Source organism: Lepisosteus oculatus, chromosome 1 (assembly GCF_040954835.1).
Source record: "Lepisosteus oculatus isolate fLepOcu1 chromosome 1, fLepOcu1.hap2, whole genome shotgun sequence".
NCBI lineage: Eukaryota > Metazoa > Chordata > Actinopteri > Semionotiformes > Lepisosteidae > Lepisosteus > Lepisosteus oculatus.
The window spans coordinates 63,862,788-63,884,801 of NC_090696.1; the positions used below are offsets into that span (position 1 = coordinate 63,862,788).

A 22,014-nucleotide genomic window follows, 5' to 3' on the forward strand; every position below is an offset into this window, starting at 1 on the left:
GTCTTTTTGCCAAGCACTTCCATTAGCCACACGGCAGAAAACTTTTTTTAAAAACTGGAATGGAGCTTGCAGATGATGCTGAAAAGCTCTTTTTGCAAAACTATCATGCTCCTATTTTGACGAAACCCAGAAGGATATCAGTGCGAGCCAGAGCTGAAAGTGCATGCATCTGTATTTTCTCAAACCCTGCAGGTAAAACCAGGGACTTTTTTAAACTGTACTGTGCATTTTGACACATTATTTATGTGCCCCATGCTGGTTACTTTTATTAAATAACAAATTTTTTTACACTTCGTACTTGTTTATGACGGATCGCGATTCGTGGAAGTTAACGAGGAAGCCATCGAGGAGAGGCACAAACATCTCTGCCACGTCAGATACCACCATCATCTGAGGCTGGGCCAGGTTGCTCTTCACGTTGTAGAAATGGAGAATCTTGTTGTAGGTAACAAAACCGACTTTGATAGCTGAGCTTTCTGCATGCTCTTCTCTAGAGGAGACAAAAAGGTTAAGTAATCTCTTTCTCGTGAGACATTCTCTTATATATTGTTAAAAGGGAGAGCATCCTTAGCACGCCGACAGTAAAGGGAAAAAATAGAAGTTAATTTCATGCTGAAAACAAACTTTTTCTTTTTTGTTGTCTTTGTCTAATGTAAACATTCCGGGAGAATGCTACCGACGTTTATTTTTTGTTAGGTATGCAAAGTGGCCAAGGTACTGTATACTTTCTGTGCAATTCTAAAAAAAATGATTCCACAGAGAAATGGTTGGGAAGCAATTGGCACAATAACTTTTGAAGGTAACAGACACATATTGGAAAACTTAAATATCTATAATTTCTGTAGAGATAACCTGTAGAGTTTTTATTGAAATAATGTATACAGCTGTTTAACTGTTAAATTTGTATGGAAAAGCTAATAAAAGCCGCCTGTTCACAAGGGAGAAGACAATACTTAAATACTTCACATAGCTTTGTGGAGGGTGAAACAGCAAGTTTCAATACTACAAGCAAAAGTAGTATTGAGACAAACTTCGGAACTGAAAGGTCTGACTCATTGTTGTAGGTCTTACAGTAAAAGAGCATGAAGAGTTCAAAGAGAAAGAGAATGCTTTTTGGAAGGACAATGCTAAAAAACAAACAAGTTAACTCAGATGGTTTCAATTAATAGATGTTTTATCTTGCATGTCATGAGACTGTTTTGGAATCACTCATTGCCACATGGCCAAACTAAACATTATACATCACAGCTGACAGGTTTCTCTCTTTCCTTTGGGAATAAGTTTTAAAATGACTTGTTAAACAAAATCTTCTTTATAAAACAAATGGGGCTTGGATTATACAATACACAGAAATCACTGTTCTATTTTCTTCATTATTTTTTAAATAAACATAATTGTATACACAAGTTTATAACATCTAACTGTTTTGAATGTTCCTGTTTTATTCTAAGTCACAAAAGTAAAATATTACACAAAGCACAAAATCAAGCACACAGAATACTAAAACTATTTTAGTACTTATCATCTTTGGATGTTTACACGATATTTTGTAGTTTATTTAGTCTTTCATTCTTCTGAAGAATTCTCAGTGCAAAAATTAAATAAAAACATTGGTACAGGATATTTGTAATAACATTGTTGTTTCCGATATTCAGTAAATAACAAATACAAATACAGTACACATAAACACCTAGAGGCATTATACAGTATTTGCAATAAATGATCATTGGTAACAATAACATTTCTTGTATTTCTCATGCCTCTATAAACATTTTCAGCAGAGCAACTGAATCACCCTTGGACACTAAGGGAACTGTTTTTTTTATAAGATTTGATTTAAAAGCATGTTTATTGTTATTGTTGAGATACTGGTAACTCTTACAGTAAGTAATGATGATGTGTTGAACTGAAGGTTGTAATACTAGTGGTTTGCTATCCTAGATTGCTTTTACAACCTGTGACCTTTCCAGCAGGTCATACATTAATTTCATCTCCTCGAAGAGTTACAGAACATGAAAAAGGTGGGATGTCAAATGTGGTTTTCATTAATAGAGCTACCTCAAAAGATATTCAATATTTCAGGCTTCACTATTATTCCTGGTGATAAAACCTTTCATAAAAGTATGGGAACATTTCTGCCCAATAAGTATGGTATGTTCACAGCAACAGGGGTAAAACATTTTTCTTAAAGTAAAAACAATAGTTAGACAAGTCATTTTCCATCTCCATAGTGTTAAAACTTCACTTTGGAATTCTTTTAAAGCACATCAATACAGAGATAGCGAAAATGGCATTAAAATTCTGAACATAAAGGAAATTAGACCTGGGGATTCCAAGACAAAGGACCTTAAAATGCAAGGATGCTTCTTATTTTTAATTGCCACTTCATATTTTATACCAAGAACAGCGCATAAAATTCTCTCGGTTGTAGCAGAAGGAAATCTGTGTTGTGCATCATATCTTCAAATCCTGGGTAATTATATGTCTTTGCCAGCCTAACATTTTGAAACAGGTGTTCTGGCAGAGCCTAAAACGATATTTCATACTGTACCTCTAGGGTTTTAACTGAAGAGCATTCCTTGAGGATACAATTCTGACAAATGAGGAACAAACCACCCAACTATTTCCTGGGATAAGGAGGAGCATGGTATAAAAGGTTCAATACACCTGAAATTGTCTTTTACTGTGACACAGACCAGTAATTAGCAAAATAAGCAACAGCACATTTCATTTTAGTAAGTCTCAAATCTCCTGTAGCTTTCAACAGTTGCCAGGAGTGTAATCTTAAAATACTGGGGACTATATAACAGTTCTGAAGAGATGGCTAACCATCTGTACCTATCTTAGAGAGACTGAGGAAGATGTACTGTAACAGTAAACAAGTTTTTAAAGAGGCCAAAAATAGTTCTGCTCCAGGTGGTTGCATTAAAGTAACGAGACAGAGTCAAGTTCAGATTGTAAGGGAATGGGAGATCTGCTGTAGGTGGACCAGGAGGTGGCACTCTTTCCTTCTACAATACCCAAACCAATTCCCTAGCAGGATGGCTAGCTACACTGTGTATACTGTAGGTGTCCTTTGGAAGAGATATTAACCAGTGAGCTCTTATAGCCTTTAAAGATCCCAAAGTATACTGATAAGAGTAGAGGCATTACTCTGTCTGCTGCTTCTTCATCAGATCTATCTAAATATCCTCCTTAATTTAAGTAGTAAGGTAATTTCTCACTCATCCACTTGATCTGGTGTATAACGTAGTGTGTAGACTTCCTTAAACATCTGTCCCCTTCTTTGGAATTATTCTAATTAGGTTCACGTCACAGCTGTGAATTGTGGATAAGTCTTGACATGAACCCAGGACTGTATAACTAACTACATTGAGACTCTAGACAAGGGTTTCTATCACCTGCAGGACTTTCACCAAAGAATGGAAATCAGGAGCCATTTTCTTTATCTGTTTCAAAACACACTATATCCGATGTCAAGAGAGAATTTTCCATTTTAAAACTGCTATCCCAATATGCTGCAATTTAAATACTACCCTGCAATAAATGTCTTATTTGTGTCCCTTGCTTAATCAAATTTCAGAAAGAGGTGGTGAACATTTCCACATAAAGTAGCACCAACCTGTTCTAAATTCCTAGTATAAATCCTGACATGAAAACTGTAAAGGCTTATAATAAAATTAGGGTGTGTGCTTAGGTTACAGCGCACTGCATCTGTACTTTCCTTGGCTTCAGATACACAGTAGATAAGAAACAAAACAAAAAACAGATTTACCTGGGAAGTTTCTCCAACAGTGTTTTTAGTTCATCACATACCAGTTTCACAAGGCCACTCTTTATGTTACTATATGACACATCAATCATAAAGATGAAAGCAGGAGGACTTGGTGGTCTGTTATTCTGTAAAAAAAAATGAAATTAGGAAATAAGTTTCTTGATTGCCACTTTTCATGAATTCTGTATGTTCACAGCCAACCTAAATGGATTAGCCCAGAAGGCCCCACTTTAAAAATTTGGAAAGATTTATTCCATAGTTCTTTAACCAGCAGTTATGTTTAGGGAACTAACAATAGGAATGGATGGCTGTGGCTAAATATAAATCTATAAGCAGAGATGATGTATCATCAAATGCAATTGTAAATTCTAGAACTTAGCCAAATTCTTAAAAAATAAATATTTAAAAATGCAGGGCACTTCCTTTAAAAGTGATGTGGCACTTTTAACTGAGCACAGTTATTAAACAATTGCCTTTTAGGTCATGCGTAATATTCACTGCAGCCAGAAATCTAAACATTAATAAACAAGCTAGAAACAAAAGCTGGACAACGAAGTGAAACCAGGCTTTCTGCCTCCTAATAAAAACCCACACTGATTCCAAGGGTAACAGGCCAGAAGGCACAACAAAACAAAAGCTGCAATAGTTTTAAAAGCAGTTTTCAGGTAGCTGAAGGATAATATTCTAATATCACAAAAAACTAAGTTATATGTAGAAACAGAAAGACTAGCATTTTTTTTTTTCTTGTTCTGGGAAAAAAAAAATAATACAGTGTGCCAAATGTACACCTACTACAGCTGACCTCCACCTCCAGTACAAAAAAGACTGGAATCTCAAAAAGCTTTTAAAGCAAGAAAAGCATTTGAAACCTGACTATGAGTTTCTAAAAACAAGGTAAAAAACCTACCATGAGCAGCTTAATTGACACTATGTGCCCAATACAAAAATACTTTTGATTTAACATTTCATCATAATTTCTATTTACTGTATAAGCAAAACAGAGAATATGAATTAAGAAATTGCTTGGAGAAAACGCAAAGACAAATAACTAGCTTGCCTAGTAACCTTGACTTTGGTGAGCTGCAAATATAAACAGTACCACTACCACCAGAACATAATACACATACAGTAGGTAGTCCTTAGCTACCACTTGAAAATGTATGTTTAACACTTTTAACTGAATTTAGCTTAAGTATTTTTCTTTAACTATACACATATGGCAGGTATGGGAAAAATAATCAGGCAATTAAAAATGCATTGGTTTTTCACTATACTGCATTCATTAATGACAATGTAAAAACTGTTTTATCCAATTACCGATATCCATACCTTGCAGTAATCCAAAGTAGCCACAAATTCATAAGATCCCAGTGATAATTCTGGCCTCTCATAGAAGTCAACCCTCCTGCCAATGTGATCCAGATGCTGGAAATAAAATGGTGGCACTGCAGGAACACAGAAGCTTTTTTAAACACAATTACAACCTCATAACTCTATTAAAAAAAGAAACCCTTTAAGTTCTATAGATCAGTGACAAGAGTGAAATAAAAATTCATATTGCAATACAAATTTCTGGTTAAGGCATTACAGTATTGATGCACTTTTCTTGCAGTCTGCGTTAAGAACATGATCATCTTAAATCCGTATAGAACAAACTTTGTCCTAAGGAAGAATGAAGTAAGTTCCTGCTGTGTTCACATCCCCAGCCACAAGTATGATGTCCTTTAAGGCCAAGGAAGTATATTTTAAGCCAGCTACTCTGAGACAGATGGAAATACAGGATGATAAACACAGCTGTAAAAATTATCAAAACAAAAAAATCTAAAATAATGCTTTTATCATCCTCGGTAATAATAATAGTAATGCACTAAGATTAAAATGGGACAGAGATTAAAAGCAATTAAACCTCGCTGACATTGACTATATATAGCCGGAACACTTCTAAGTTTAAACAATAAGATCATTCAAAAGTGACCTGATAGCATTAAGATAAGTTTAATCTTACGCATTGTTATTGCAGTCTGAACACTTTAATGATCTTACATACTCTATGTGGGATGTTAATTACACAGAGTTAAGCACATGCCTTCATACTTTTAAAAGTTTGCTTAGTTCCTTGGCCAAAATAGGAAAAAAGCTGAGTTAAGACTTGCATTGATCAACATCCACATCGGGAGTACAGGAATATACTGTATATCAATTACACTAACATAAAAGAGGAATTCATTGAACTACAAATGGATGTTTTAGTTTTAGAACTCAATTCGCCCTTTATAAATCTAGTCACCAAACACAGGAGGGGTAAGAATGCAACAACAGTAACAAAAATATCTTGCCTGATCATAATTTAGATTCAATGTTCAGGTGAAACACTTTGATTTAGTACTTATGACACTGTTATGAGTGTAAGGCTGAAATTCTGAATAAACCACGGCATCTTATTTTGAATAATTTCAAGTTCTAGTACAAAAAAAAGTAATGAAAGAGGGGGAGAATGGTTTGCCAAGCCTGTGCACAAGACAGTGTAGCAGGTGACAAAGTGCTACTGTACGCTTTCTTGAGAAAAACACCCATCACTCGTGCAGGGTGGGGACTGACCTTCGTTCACACAGCTGCAGAAGCCGCACTGATATCGCCGACCGCCTTCAATGAACTGCATGAAGGGACACATGTAGGCTTTGCAACGGTTACAGCGAAGGGGTCCAGTCTCCCCATGGTTCACAACATGTAGCGGAGTCTATAGAACAAGACAGTTCACGTTAAACAACGCGATTACAATGATTAAATCATTTACTACATCAGAATGACACCCATTTAACATGGCATTTGGACAAAAATGACAATTCAATATTCTAATAAGTATACTTAAATGTCATGCAGCATCACCAACATTTAACATACAGTAAACTGTACATCAAAAGAGCAAATATTGAAAAGCAAATTTGCAAATAAGATTTTCTGCAGAATTTGTAAATGTTAATATGCATATCTTGCAAGAGAATAATGTTTTTTCACAGTATGGTCAAACTTAACAGTGCCTAAGATAAAAACTGTACAAACATGTGGAAGTATCATATATTATATTAAGACGTGCAATGTATTTTTAGCATTGCCAATCTGGACAAACAGCAAACCACCAAAGATCATTTAAAACTCACTGGCAAGTTATTTTATTTGTAATAAAGTTAAATAAACATGCTGAGTCAGTCCAGCTGGTGCTGTCAAAGAAAAGACAAATTCAGTCAGCACTCTTGACTGCTGAAACAAATGAAGGCATAGCTGAAGGGCATTGCCTGCATACTGTCATACGTTGCTGGAAGGAAACAAAATTATTACCTGAGTAATACAGTCTCAGATAAACATCTCAGTGCATTCTCCAGGTTTTGCAATGCTTACTACTTAAATTAACTGTGATATTACTACTGAGGACATATGGATACAGTATATCCGATGCACTACAATGCACATACAGTACAGGCACTGTAGCATGTTCATGCTACTCATCATTTGTCATTATAATATGAAGTACCAAACAAAATATTCACATTTGAGTTCACTAATGCATTAATTTACCTGATGCTTTTGTCCAAAGAGACTTCACAATTTGCACCCATTTATACAACAGGGATTGTTTCTACTGGAAAAATTTGGGTGAAGTACCACATGTTTCCTCAATGATATAACAGCAGTGCCTCACCAGTGATTTGAACCCTCAACCTTCTAGTTACGAATCCAAGAAGCTTGACCACTGCTTTTCTGAATGCTAAGAATTTTTTTTTATATATATGGTTTTATAATATATTTGAATTAAGGTTATATTACTTAAAACTAAAGAAAAAAACTTTAGAATACCTTCTAGAAGTATTCTTTTTCTCATAACATTTTGCTTCCTAATTTGAAATATTTTATACAATAGTCCTTAGTGTAAGTGAGCACTCAAATGAGTCGTTGAAAACAGCCCTCAGCATGACAGAGCTATGAAGAGTTTTAGAACACTGTACCACTTCAACATAAACACACTAGAAATAAAGCAATACTTAGATATGTCTCTAAAGAAAGACATGTTCTAACTTCAATATGGCACATGCTGACAACTGTGAGCCAACTGTGCAGTAAAAAAGGCTGGCTTGGAGAATATGCATATAGCTACCTTTGCTGGAAAGAAGCACAAGTATTACATGGGCAAAGCAACGGTGCAAAACCGTGAATACTCGGTATGTCCATCACTTTAACAACGGGTGCAAAACGCTCGTCTTCCAGTTATGAGGTTCAGAGAACTGAATCCTAGCACCACTGGCCACTTGTGTCTTGACCATTACTTGAGAACCTGCACAGAACCCACCCGTTCACCCAGTTAAACCACAGGTTTAGCAGACTAGCTGTGGTTCAGGTTAGTTTAGCAAGGATTTCTGAAAATAAGCATATTTTAGCCAAAAGCTTTTGCTTTACCAGGAGAATATGCATTAATTTTCAATACTAAATTTAAACAGAAAAGAAGTACAGATGCCCAAGCTTTTTTCTGAACCCTCTTCCAAGAACTGCTAGCAATGAACAACAAACACCTCCTGTCACTGTACCCACTGTAGTTCATACTGTATATTCCTAGATCTCTGCAACATTAATCATCTCTTAGGAAGGTAGTGGTGGGTGGAGTGATGAGCCTGCACAAAGCAGAAAAACTATTTTTTACTTGCTTCTCAGAAGACTTAATCAGTGCAAGGCTTAATCGGGATAGGTACAAGTGAAATATTTTCTAGAAAACATCATGTATACTGTACCATTTTTTCTTGCAGAATATAATACATTTCAAACTACAGCCAAACAAGGTATCCTGTAACTCTAAAGTAAAGGATACTGAGCACCTCAGATCAAATCCATGGGTTAATCAGAGATTATGGCAACTTTACAGAATCTTGGCTCTTGTCAATAAAATCCTACCATGGCTTTCAGAAATGCATTTAAAGAATGCAAATAAACATGAGTGTATTTTTTCTATTAGGGACACATACAGTACATATTCTTTTAACAGATATCTAATGTAATAAACATGCTGGGAACCAGAGAAACTGCTGACATACTGTAAATATGCAGTGTATAAATGCTAGGCAGTGTGACAAAGGTTTCAAAATCAGAATAATGTCATTGTAATGCACATGCGATTCAAATGATTAAAATAATTTGTCACAGAACAATTTGGACAAAAGCCTTGTTCAGCTGTGAACAGTCAACGTGCCCTTCTCTTTAATTATTTAAACATTGTGTACAATGATTAAATGATACAAAAATGTTCTCTCCTTTTGAAAGCTTTGTGTATTGCAGTTCAACCTCCTCTGCAATCTGTTCTGAATAAATATATAATTAGATGTTTATGTGCGTACTACTCAATATTTACAAGTCTTGACTTTATGTACATTTGTTATGTATAACTTTGAACTTAATACTAGTACAATCAGCCCCCCCCAAAACAAAATCACAGCACAAGCTCCTCTATGTTGAAAATCTTGATCCCTAACAAAATGTTGTAGTAAATGTGATTTCTTATGTACAGTAGGTCACTAAGGCTGTTGAATTCTGTAGAAATTAATAATGTGGCTTGATTTATTTAAACAAAAGCAATTAATCCTTAAACTAGCAAACCCTTGAACAGTTTTGCAAATACACTCTGAAATGTATTTTAAACTTTAACATGACCACAGTAAATACTAACCTCTTTCTTACTTAGTCTGTGACCTCTCAATGTGAGCAATTGGCTCTGTGGAGGTACTGTAAGTTTCTGTGATGAAAAGCTATAGTTAATGGTTTTAATTACATAATACTGTAGAACTATCAGGCACGAAATGAAAGTCAGTATCCTTATAATAATGGATTGCATATTTCAGCTGTTAAAAAAATAGAAAGTCAACACATTCAAATCCCTCTAGGAGGGATTTTGGAGAGATTGGGTTAGTTGAACTACGATAGTTAAAATTGTCGTAATTGTGAACATTATGCATAATAGCATCCTTATGGATGAACACTCATTCTAGGCCAAAATCTCGATCTTCACATCATTTTTCACTTCAGTTTTTTACGCATTTTTTTTTCTGTATGTACCAAGTGAAGTAGTGAAATTAGTGAAGGACAGTGGTTAGCAATGCTCTCTCATAGCACTGAGGCCCAGGGTTCAATTACAGACCTGTTACTAATGGGAGAAATACTCATTACTCATTAAGCTGCAATTAATTCCTACAGTATATGTTCCTACAGTCCCTAACCCAGTATTTTACAATACGCTTCTAGGAACAAAACAAATGGTGTTACATTTGGTTTCACTAGTCATTGTACTTTTGTGGTCCTTAACACCAATGTGGTGTATGAAGGGAACCTACTGTACTTGAACTGAAGATTCAAGTTTTGTTAACCAATGTCATCATGTCATTCTTGTTTAACCATTTATTATTTTTTTTATAAAATTAATATTCAATAATTTACTTTTTATTGATGAGTCCTTAGAAACAAAACTATGCTAAACTATTTTGTGACTAATCCATGCTACATCTGCTAAACATTTTTCAGTTAACACTACAGTAACTATATCTTCAAAACACCTACAGTATTAGGTCACCCACAGACTGACCCCTAAATTTGTTTTAGGGGGGAAATAGGTTCTAAAAACTAACATTTTTTTAACAAACCTTTAAGTGTAGTACTAGAAACACATAATTCTGACCTGTCTGTTTACAGTGATATCATTTTTTTAGAGGAAGTGGAGTTATGTCATACTGTATGAGCCACAAATTATGAATAAATAACCAAAGTTATTTACTTCTAAATTCATCTGCTAAATAAAGCTTCTAGAGATCATTTCCGTATACTCCAACTAGCTCCGTGACTGAGTGCACAATCTTTGTAGGGTAAAATACAACTGATTTTGTTGTTAGAGCTTACTTCAATAGCCTTAAAATTGCAGAATTGCTAAAGCAAACACAAAGGTACCAGTTTAATTGTGAACAGGACAGTTAGCAATATTTTGCTCTTTAGAATTGTCTATTGTGCTATTTTCTGAGTAGGTAGATGAAGTTTACTACATTTAAACAGTACAACAGTGTCTTTTACCAGCAAATACTGTTAGATGCTGATAACATAAGGATACTGCAGGTGTTGTTGAGACTTACAATACTGTTACCTCCTGTCTGTGACCTTCACCTTACACTATAGGGCTTACTTCTACACTAAAAGTGGAAATATGACAATAATTATTGCTAGAGTTACAGTAGATTAATTTTATTAATTTTATTGGTCAAATACTTTTATTTAAGATTAAGACACTGCATCATCTTTCTATAATTATCATTGCGAAAAAGCTGTTTTGTTACAGTATTTAAGCTACACTGGGTGTGGTCAGGACTGGGATGGGAGACCTTTGAAAGGGTCTTATGGCAATGTTCTCATTAATTTTGTTCTATTTTTGTCCTCTTAATTCAATTAATAAATTTTCACTTGTCCACTTGATTTACTGTGTAGTGAGGCTTTTGGAACAGAAAAGCAGATACATGGCAACCAGGAGGGTGAAGTGGGTCTTCACCTACTGTGCATGGGAAGAACGTTTGGGATCCTATGGGACGAAAAGTTCTATATGATTTCAAGCACATAATTATTTCTTTCAATCTTCAATTCAAGAAGAAAAAACATTTATGATAATCAATATAGAAAATAATAATAATTTAAAGCACTTTTAAATAGCTTAGAATGGGTTGTAACAGCACTGTGTTTTATTAAATGTTTTAAGTTTAGATGTTTTAGTTTTTAACTGCTAAATTTCTACCTAGACTTCAGCTTTATTGAAGCATTCACAATTCTTCATTCATTACTTCAAAAATCAAACCACCAGCTAAAAACATACATTTTCAGCTATCACAGATTTGTTACACTTGAGCTAACTTAACAGTGGATTGTAAATTTCCCTTTTTCGTGTTCTAGACAATGTAACTGGGGTGGTAGTTTTGCAGGGAAAAAAAAGCGTATGTGTATTTTTTATGCCTTAAAAGACTTTCCTTGGTCACAAAAGCTACAGTGATCTATTCGAAGGCTCAACAGCAGTTGAATATTGCGCAAAATAACTTCTTAAAAGAAATAAAAACTGTCGGAAATACAGTGTAAGGGGCTAAATCACAACAAGAATAGAGTGCTTTTAAGTGTGCTGGGCTTCGGAAACAACTGCAATGTTAAAAATGTGTGCGATTAAACATTCATATACAATACAACTGGAACCAAGGAGACTTTCAAACGACAATTACAATACACACACCAGGACATCACCATGCTTTCCACAAGCGGCCACTATTGACATAAATAATAGTTATACTAATTAAATACAGTGTGTCTTCTGTTGCATACTGTCATTGTGTACTACTGTATTGTGCTGCCCTTGGTCCTATTTGGCAATTTGTGTATGAAACTGATTTGTTCCATTGTATATTGTGCATTTTAACATTAAATTAAATAATGTTATTAGTACATTAATAACATATGTGCAGTGATATAAAAGGTGAATTAAGATGAACAAACAAAATAAACTGTGTTAATTGAAAATGTCTTTTTTGCAGAAAACAACACAAGCTGAAGTAACACAACATTCTCTCCACTGTAGGCACAATACATTTTTCTTTTAGCAATTTAGTGCTGTCTGTCCTTAATCCAATGCTTGATTGCAAAACTCTCACAACTCTGTTTAAGCTATTGATTTCTGCATTACACCTTACATGTAGACCACACAAAAAAGAAATGCATTGAACAAACCTGCTATCATCAGTTCTCTGGATAATGCTGAATAAAGTTTATATTTCTTCAGCAATTGTATTAAGTGTGTGCTGCCATTCCTTTAAAGGCTTTTCAGTGCCTTTTTACAAGATGAGAACTGTGTGGAAAGTCACTTGGATCACATAAGCTTAAATTGAATACCCAGAGAGTTCTGCATTACCTAAAACTGTTTGAAGTAATATTTACACCACAGTAAGTACAGTATAAACATTGAGAAATAAAATTAAAGGTTGAATTGTGTTTAACTTTACTAATCCAGGAAGTTTAAAATAGCTCAGAAGAACAAAATTGCTTATTTAGCCCAGTAAAGCATGACATACAGCTTTCAACAAAATTTGTCAAGACTTCACACAAGGCAGTTTTCACCTGATGGTTTCAGCTGACTTGATAACACGGTACCAATTATACATATCAACCATTAAAAAAGAGGAAAACAAAATTATTTGATCTTAGTACAGAACCAACTAACTACTGGCACTTATTATCATGTTTGTACCATGATAATTGTACAGTATATACCTGTAGAAATTATAAGACTGATGCAAATCAAGTGCCTTTAGGTCAATACAAGGACTTTTTGCCCCTTTTAAAGCATTATGCAATTAATGCAAATTGAATACTGTATACCTTATTATATAAACATGCCAATACACAAATCCTCCATACACTAAAACAGTAGCATGTACAGTATCCCTGAAATTCTGTATTGTGCTGTATGTGCAAAGTTTTATGTCTACCTTGCTCTATCCTTGCTCTAGAGGTGTGGAGAAATTAATACCATATAATTTAATTATGTTCTGTAAGAGTTTAGTTCAATCTCACTTGACATATTGTTTTTTGCAAGCTTGCAAGCCATTAAAGATTTTGGTATTACCAGATTTGTCTTATAAAGAGTTTATGCAAAAAACACTTAGGAGAAAAGGCATTAACGCGCTACAACTGGTGAGAAATCATTATTAAATTACACAAAATTTACATCTTTAAAAGTGAAGATGTACAGCAATTACTATTATGGCATTTCCATGTTGACCTAAATGTCCAATTCAGAAGCCAGTTTGGGCTGGAAGATGGTTTTCTAGCTGATACTTAAAAAGGTAGGAAAGACATGTGAGAACTTCGATTGCATTTCACTATCTTACCTCATTTTTTGGAATGGTGGCAAAAGGCTTAATGATGGTAGCGAGAGGAACTTGACATTGCTTGGCAAGATCTGATGTGCAGGGAAAGGAGTACGCTGTGCAGCGCATAAACCGAGGACTTGCATTCCCTAAAAAAAGTACATTTACAGGGCAAGATGACAAAGATGTTTTAGTATCTACAGTGCATGGCACAGTATCTACAGTGCATGGCACAGTTTTAAGATCCCCTTTTATATTATACACATAAATATATTTGTTCTAAAAAAATCAGAACAAAACAACCCCACCCTCCTCTTGAAACCTTCCTTCTCTACACCCAAAACAGCCATTAACCGATCCTGCATGGTATGATAAGAGTGATAGAAAAACAAACCCTGAACTGAATTCTATACTATGTAGCACTAGAGTTATCATATGTCCAGTTTTTCCCAGAAATGTCCTCCTTTTCAGTCCTCAATTATCTGTCCCTTTAAGTATTAAACAGATACTTTAATAGTTACTGGTACAAATACCACCACCATCCATCATTCTATTGAATGTTCAAATATGGTAACACTGTGTAAAACCTTAGATTGTGTAAACTGGGTTTTAGTACTGGGAGAAAGCAGATCCCTTTATTTGCCTTTTAGTCATTACATAGATGGCATTTAGTAGCTTGTTAGTTCCGTGTTGCAAATCATTTGTTCTTGGCAAACTAGGAATCACAGGAAAAGTCATTTAGCCTACACAGTATATTCAGTCTCACTTCTGCATTGTGACCCATTAGAGACAGAGAAAGAACATGCCATCTTTCAAGATCTTCAGTGATGGACCACAGAATGGATTCACAGTTGAGATGGTACAATTCATTCAGGCTAGCATATATTTGCTAACAGATATTTGTTTTTAAGGTTCTTGTTTTCAGATTTCCAATACTCATCCTTCAGACAAAGCCGCCTTCTCAGGCAGCTGCATAGCTGTAAAGCTCTTCTGATATAAAAAAATCCAAAATTATTGCAAACTGTATTATGAAATGAAGAGCTATAAGTAAAGATGTATTGTATCTGGTTGTTGCAAGTACAATGTTATCCATATGCTGTATAGTCTGATTTTATTTTACATTTTAGATATCTTTTTTTTATTATGAGCCATAGCAGCCAGAGAAAACCAGTTTAAAAATCAACTTAGAACACAGCAGCCAAAAACATCTCACCTGTATAAGTTGATCCCTAACAAAACGTACATTGGTGACTACCTATTTGGCGCCCAATTCCAAGTAATTGGTATCAGCATTATACTGGCAATTAAAATGCAACAATATACCATGTACAGTTAATAAATTAGCTATTAAGAGGGTTCACTTTTAAAATGAAATGACAGGGAGGGATCAGAATGTCACCAGTTACCTTGATCCTGAACATCAAAGTCAGTGGTAACCAAGGGAGGAACTTGACCCCTGATGTTTGTAGCGTAGATCTGCCCTCCTCTCCGTGCTTGATCATCCTGAATGACTTGAGTCTTTAGAGAGCAAGAAAAAAACAAGGATATTGATACCTATCAGGGAGTAAGGTTGCACAATGAACCATGAATGCCAGATTACATTGTTCAATTCATAGTTAAGCTCTGTTTTAGGCTGTGTGTAAAAACTAGTGATGCACAAATGTGGCCTAGCCCATGTCAGGCAAGTCTGATCTTTCAGTTGAAATATCAGGACACATTAGCATTATTCCAGGTAGGCTGACTTTATAATTTTATTAAATGTTGTTTATAATATATTATATCTTATGATATTATAAGATAAAATTACCTTTGTTTACTGCAATTAATGTAACTTGTAACAGAATCTCTCAGAGAACATAATGTGAATTAGTGCATTGAACAATGTAAAAGTGGATTTCTGTATTGTCTACTACAGTATATAAAAGGCCAAGCTTACTATGGTCTTCTGTAGTATACTAAAATAGTCTCTAAAAGTTCTGTTTGATTTGTTTTAAAGGGAATTAAAGGGTGCTACTTTTTGTTGATCTACTAAAGCAGAAACTGTTCTATAGAAGAGTTCTAAAATGTCTTCAGTAAAGTTACAGTACTTAGATACTGTATTGCATAATTAGAAGGTATTCATTCCCGAAATAAAAATAAAATGAAACCTGATGCAAAATATAAATAACTCAACAAGATAAAGAAATAAAACACAGAACAGAACAGATCACACTGATATTTGTTTAAAAATCTCTCTTCTCTGTGCAGTTGCTGTGCTGCCTCAGTTTGGAACACAAGACTGAAACACAGCCTACACAGGCATCCATCTGCAGTCATGCTGGTATGAGCATATCCATAAGGCCAGAATGAAGGCCTCATTAATTTACTAGTTCCAGATTTGAAATGATGAAGAATTATATTTGATAATTAGGTTTAAGGTTTTTCTGTAATTTCTTTTTTAACTTTTTGTTAATTACCAGTTGGTAATTACATCATGGTATATTCTTGGGAGAACAATGTCAAAAGCTCACCATTTTCTTCAGCATTAAGAAATAGTACAAAAGGTTTGGTTTAATAGCTAGTGGCATAAAACAAAAACAAAAAGCTTACCAAATGACTTTACAGTCATTCACAACACTGCAAGCTACTCGACAGATCATGTTATTTTTTTAACCCTGAGAACTGCTGAATAACTCTCGTAGGCATTCATCATTTCCTGTCATTATGCATTTCCAGACCAAGAAAGAAACGTCCTTTCTGCTGGTAAGGCATCGTGGGAAGTTTAACATAAGTGCTAATTTTGAACAGACTGAGATGAATTCCGAAAGCAGTACAGTTTCCCAGTGGACTGGGATAAAAAGAGCCCACAGAGACGATGGAAGAGAAGGGAAATGTCATACTAATACCCTCACTCTTTAAACTATTGGATAGAACAGTTGCGAAAACACAATGTCACTGAAGAAAGACGTTCTAAAAACTGATGGACAGAACAGTTCGAACAGTACCAACTGGTTGATTTGTTTTTTGTTGTAGTACAACGAAGAGGACACTTAATTGTACCTTACTGATGAAATACAAAGAACACAACAACTCATGAAACACAGCATTAGTCTGGCAGTGTATGAAACAAACACAGCAAATGTTTGATTCTATCCAATTCTATTTCCAAGGGAAAAGTTACTGTTAAGGAGACCCTGAGGAACAAACACTCATAAGCAAAATAGCAAAATGAAGTATTTGGAGTGTGGCCTCAGTGATTGAATATGGGACAATTAAAATGAAATATAAAGTCATTATTCTATTGAGACTTTCTATGTCAACAGACTGTATGAGGCTTTGAGAGCCACTCCCTCCCACCTACTGTGACCCAAATCACTTTAAACCTTTTTTAATACATACAGTAATCTCTCTGGAATGTCTATTAAATTATATGAACAGTTCAATACCACATATTGATTGCTTTAAATGAAGTAACATAATACCATAATTACATGATATAGACCACATTTTATTCTCTGTGGTTCCCTCACAAGTTACATTAAACACTTTATCTAATATAAACAATCAACTTCTCACATTCTTCCCATTCAGCTTTGAGCTGGTTTAAACATATTTCTGCAACAAAGTTTGCCTGTGGTATTTTGCCAGGTAACCTAAGGCAAATTAAAACCATCCGTAGCCTCTGTGGATTGTTATTTTCTTGTAGCCGGTATTATCTCTTGCAGGAGCTGCGCTGTCATGTCAAATTACCACAGTACATTTAGTAAATCAGAGACGGTACTTACTTCTGTACTTAAATAGACTTAAGACCACTGAGTCTTTCCGAAGTCTTCTACCCTGAAACCATTGTGGGGAAAACCTGGAAACAAACTTGACTCTACTCCCTCATTTTCAAAAGAAAATCAGCTCATCAGCATGAGACTGGCAAACCCCCTATGACTCTCGTGCAACAGGCAGCAGGACATGGAAGCACCAGAATACAGACAAGATGAACATGACGGGGGCTACACCGAACTTACAGCACTAGGAATAGAGTCAGGGTCAAGCTTCTTCTGTGGAGGGCCAGCCATTTGTGAGGCGGCCCCAGCTGGAAAAGAGCCAGGAAACCCTGGCTGAGCTCCTGCCATCTGCCCTCCGTATGAACCTGCCAAAAATCATACAAAATAAGACTCAATTTCCCACTCCAGCATTAGACCACAGACAGAAAGGGTATATGTGCAAGGCTACAGAAGCTTCCATTTTAGAAGCACACACAAACATACATCAATCTCTAATAGCCTTTTAATTCACTAGATTGTAAAGTGGTAAGGATTAAAAAAAGTATTAAAAAAAAAAGGTTAAAAAAAGTATTTGTACAGTATATTCTCTTCATGAATGCCCAATACCCAGCCAAGGCTGATACCCTTTGAATTATCCAATACCCACCAGCTATAAACCATTTGAGAGATACATTAAAGGAACTCCAGACATTTTAGAGGTACAATGTATAATTTCAATTATATCATTCCTCCAGAAACCATAGTGCCTGGTAATGTATTTGTCTGATCCTCATTTTAGGAAAACAAATTTTACAGTAACTATTATCAGAACTCTTAAACGATCATGTCCTGTTAAAACTTAGTTTGCAGCAAGCGTAATGTAAGCTAAAAACATTACAAACTAAAAATGTACAGTAAAAGTCAAAAGTCTCAGTACACCTCCTTAAAACCATTTTTTTTTCCATTATCTGCGCTTCAAAACTGTATAGACTTGTCAATAAACACTTAATGTGTAGAATGAACATGTTTGCTCTTCTTTTGGATTCCAGAGTAAAAGCATCATTTGTAAGACTGACTAAATTTTTTAAATGTCTTACTTATGTATTACACATATTTGAATTTGATTGAATATTGAATTTTGAAGAAATCCCCTTGATTTAATTTTGACTATTAATTATATATCCTGTCATTATCATTAGTACCTTCTTCAAATTCTTATCTCCCATTATAAGGTTTACATTTTTGTTACCTGAATATAATACTCTGTACCTGTCTTCGTACACTTTGCAGGGCCTTTGTGAATAATATACTGTAGTTTTCTTAGTTAAGAAGACATACAATATAGAGTGAAGCCAGCATGAGCACAGTACAAAAACATGCAACAACAAAATCTAAATTTTCTTGTAGGAGTTAATTATATCACACAGTGGCCTGTATCACTTTAATAGCTATGCAAATTAAATATGCAGACTTTAGAAGCCACAGATATGGTGAGATAAGGATCACCATGAGCATCAGGCCATTTAAGGGCCACGTTTATAGATCACAGATGAAGTTGGGTTGCAGAACATCTTAGAATAACATTAACTAAAGATGACAGACGAAGATCAGCAAAACTACAGATTCAAAGACAAAACCTAAACTTTGTTCAGAGCCCAAATTGTTGAGAGAACTGCCATAATGAAGAATGAAAGTGAGTTCTATGGAGTTGCCTCTACCAAAGTGAGTAACTTCTCTGTAATGGAGTATTGGAGAGGGTCACTACTGTCAGTGTTACTAGAAGGACTGTGACATGGGTAATGAAAAGGTAGCAAGACCTCCAGCAGTTAACCACTGTAAAACCGCCGATACGTAATGGCTAGAAATAGAAACACAGTTATCATCAACATCAGCTAGGGTACCATCGCTAGACAGGCAAGTGGAAAGCGAGATTCATGCAAAACAGCTCATTGGTGTGCTGGGCAGTCTGGTGTGCTAGAGCCATCACCTCTTGCAAGGGCAAAGCTAGAGATACGTTTTACATGTTTTTTTGAATGTTCTTTCTTTCATGCACGTTTCACTGGCTGAGCGCAGAATACGTCATGACCTACGAAGAGACAGCCTCAGTTTGTTCAATGGGTGAGGCAGAGCTAATATCATCAAACAGACAAAAAACGTATTTCAAAAATGTACTTGAGCAACACTAATTTTCTTCTTTATTTAAACAGCCGGGGAGACAAATTTAATATGTCCATTCAGACACAATCTTTGCTTCAACACTTAATCAGGAAGAAATAAAAGACAGAAACATAAAAATACAGAAATGTCACTTACCTCTTCACCGACAGCAATAATGCCACTGAATTTATCTGATCATACTAAGGTTAGTCTCTGAAACAAAATATTATTTTTATAAATACAAATGAATTCTAAGTCAATACAGTACCTTGCTGTGGGAGAAAACCATGTGGTCCTGACTGTGCAGTGGGAGGCTGAAATCCAACATTTCCTGGATGAGGTCCTGAGAAAGGGACTGTCGTTCCCATTGGAGAAACCGAAGACATGGCACCCATAGGATGGGCTCCAGGTGTAAACGATGATGATGCAATTGGAGAGGCCTGTGAACCTGGTGGCAATGGAGGATGTGACATAGTCTGTGGCAGAGAAGTCTGGAAACCCTGCTGTGCAGCTGGGCTAGGAGGGGGTTGAGAACCTTGCATTGGGCCATGTCCTACAACAAAAAAGAAACTCAAAATTAACGGCAGTGGTAAAGAGTTTTCTTGAGAAGGATAGGTATCACAACACTCCAGACTTAATAATGGAGGGATGCATGCCTGATCACATTTTTTCCTTTTCATTTGCTGTTTCCTTTATCTCCTTCTCGTATGTTATTATATGTATATGTAGTATTTACCAGACTATAAACATGCAAAAATGTTTAAAAATTTTAACATTATAGCAAATTAGAATAAGGTTAATGCAGTTATAATGTACAGTGGGTTTCTGAGTGGGTCTCTTAGTGAGACAGATGGCCATTAAAGGAGATTCTTTTACTACCAGCTTGATAAAAGTTACATACTGTATGAGAGGAGAAACAGCTATAACCATTTGGTTCTGTAGGTTAATACTAGCTTACAGATGCTAGCATCCTATACTGTACATCCAATCCACAAAAGGGTTCCAAGAAATCAGATTAATTAGCTGGACAAGCTAGCTCCCAAGAACCGAGTATCTCCACTTAGGTTGGACTTCAGTCTTGTTTGCTTTTCTTTTCACTTTCTCAATCAAGACTGAATGTAAAACAATCTGTTGGGGTGATCTCAATTGAAATAATACTGTAAGAAACTATAAAGTCATGATGTAAAATTAAAAGCAGGACACTGAAACTATTTTGTTACTGAAATATGTTCACTCAGCATTTAGAGAATGAGCGCCGAACTATTTTCGGAGAAATCTGGAAAAAAACGATAGAACCATTTACTGCTCAGGGCTTCAAGTGATCATTTGATTTTACCATATCCACTTATTTGCATTGAATTCATCTGGCTGGTCAGCTGCTGTGTGGGTGCTGGAATGGGGGAGTTTTGATAGGGGGCTTGAGGATGTTGTCCATATGGTGAAAGGGAAGGAGCAGAAACAGCTGGAGATGGAGGAAACCTGGAAGACATGTAAAAGAAGGAATCAAGAGGATGATAGCAGTTGGATTTTCACATTCCAGAAAGTAAAAACCTAGCCTTATCTTCACAAGTTCATGGAATGTAGATGATGTAAAGCTGGATTGTTTATGTTTGTTAACTCTAATGGCATGCTTTTCAATACCACATTTTATGCCATACATATTATACGTTTTGGTTTTAAAGACCACAGTACATCATATAATAAAGTTAGATGATGTCGCAAGACTTGGATATGACCCCCCTAAATGCTTGAGCAAAGCCTATGTTCATGAATTCAAAATACTGACACATTCAACAAGACTTTGACACTTCTCAAAGTTTGTTTTAAAAATATTTCTCTTTAAAGATGTAAGGTGAAAGGAACACACTAGCATTCAGTACTTATAACAGTTTAACTAAACATCACTTAAATACAACTTTTTTTTTCTTGGTTAAATCACTCTTAAAGAAGAAATTCTAATTGCATTAAAGACCATGTTCAATTTGGACAGCATGTAAAACACATGCAGTTAAATGTCATATTTACCTCTGGGAGTGAGCTCCATTTTGTAGATTGTTAGGGCTAAACTGGTTTGGGCCTGGTGGAGAAGGCATACCAGAAGCTGCAGGACCTGATGGCTTGAGTGCTCCTAAAAAGTAATTTTATTTATCACAAATCAGAAATGTATATGGATGTAAAATGGAACAACATTCGTATAATTCGTATAGAGATGTGAAAATACATTTTTAAACAAAAGCCATATGTACTAAAAAAAAAGTTCAAAGCTTTGCGCACTGATTAAAAAATGTGCTGCTCTTTTTTTTTTACATCCAAAGTTTCCCAAAAGAATGCTTAATTCAGGAAAGGAAAAACCTATTTCCCTTCTCCTTGCCTTGTTAGATCATGAAGAAATTCTAAATAAACATGTTTAATTGAAATATGTCCAAAA

General features: G+C 35.3%; 1 protein-coding gene across 1 annotated transcript in view; it reads right to left on the reverse strand.

Annotated features, from left to right (window-relative positions):
* Window positions 1-22,014, reverse strand: part of sec24d (SEC24 homolog D, COPII coat complex component) — a 43,706-nt gene that overhangs the window by 14,614 nt on the left and 7,078 nt on the right. The window contains exons 3-12 of the mRNA XM_006630000.3: window positions 21,612-21,714; window positions 20,923-21,065; window positions 19,855-20,139; window positions 17,691-17,815; window positions 15,099-15,210; window positions 13,714-13,841; window positions 6,374-6,512; window positions 5,105-5,220; window positions 3,776-3,900; window positions 299-490 (exon numbers count right to left, since the gene is read on the reverse strand). Of these exons, the coding sequence (XP_006630063.2) occupies window positions 299-490; window positions 3,776-3,900; window positions 5,105-5,220; window positions 6,374-6,512; window positions 13,714-13,841; window positions 15,099-15,210; window positions 17,691-17,815; window positions 19,855-20,139; window positions 20,923-21,065; window positions 21,612-21,714 (1,468 nt within the window). The remainder of the gene's footprint in view (window positions 1-298; window positions 491-3,775; window positions 3,901-5,104; window positions 5,221-6,373; window positions 6,513-13,713; window positions 13,842-15,098; window positions 15,211-17,690; window positions 17,816-19,854; window positions 20,140-20,922; window positions 21,066-21,611; window positions 21,715-22,014) is intronic.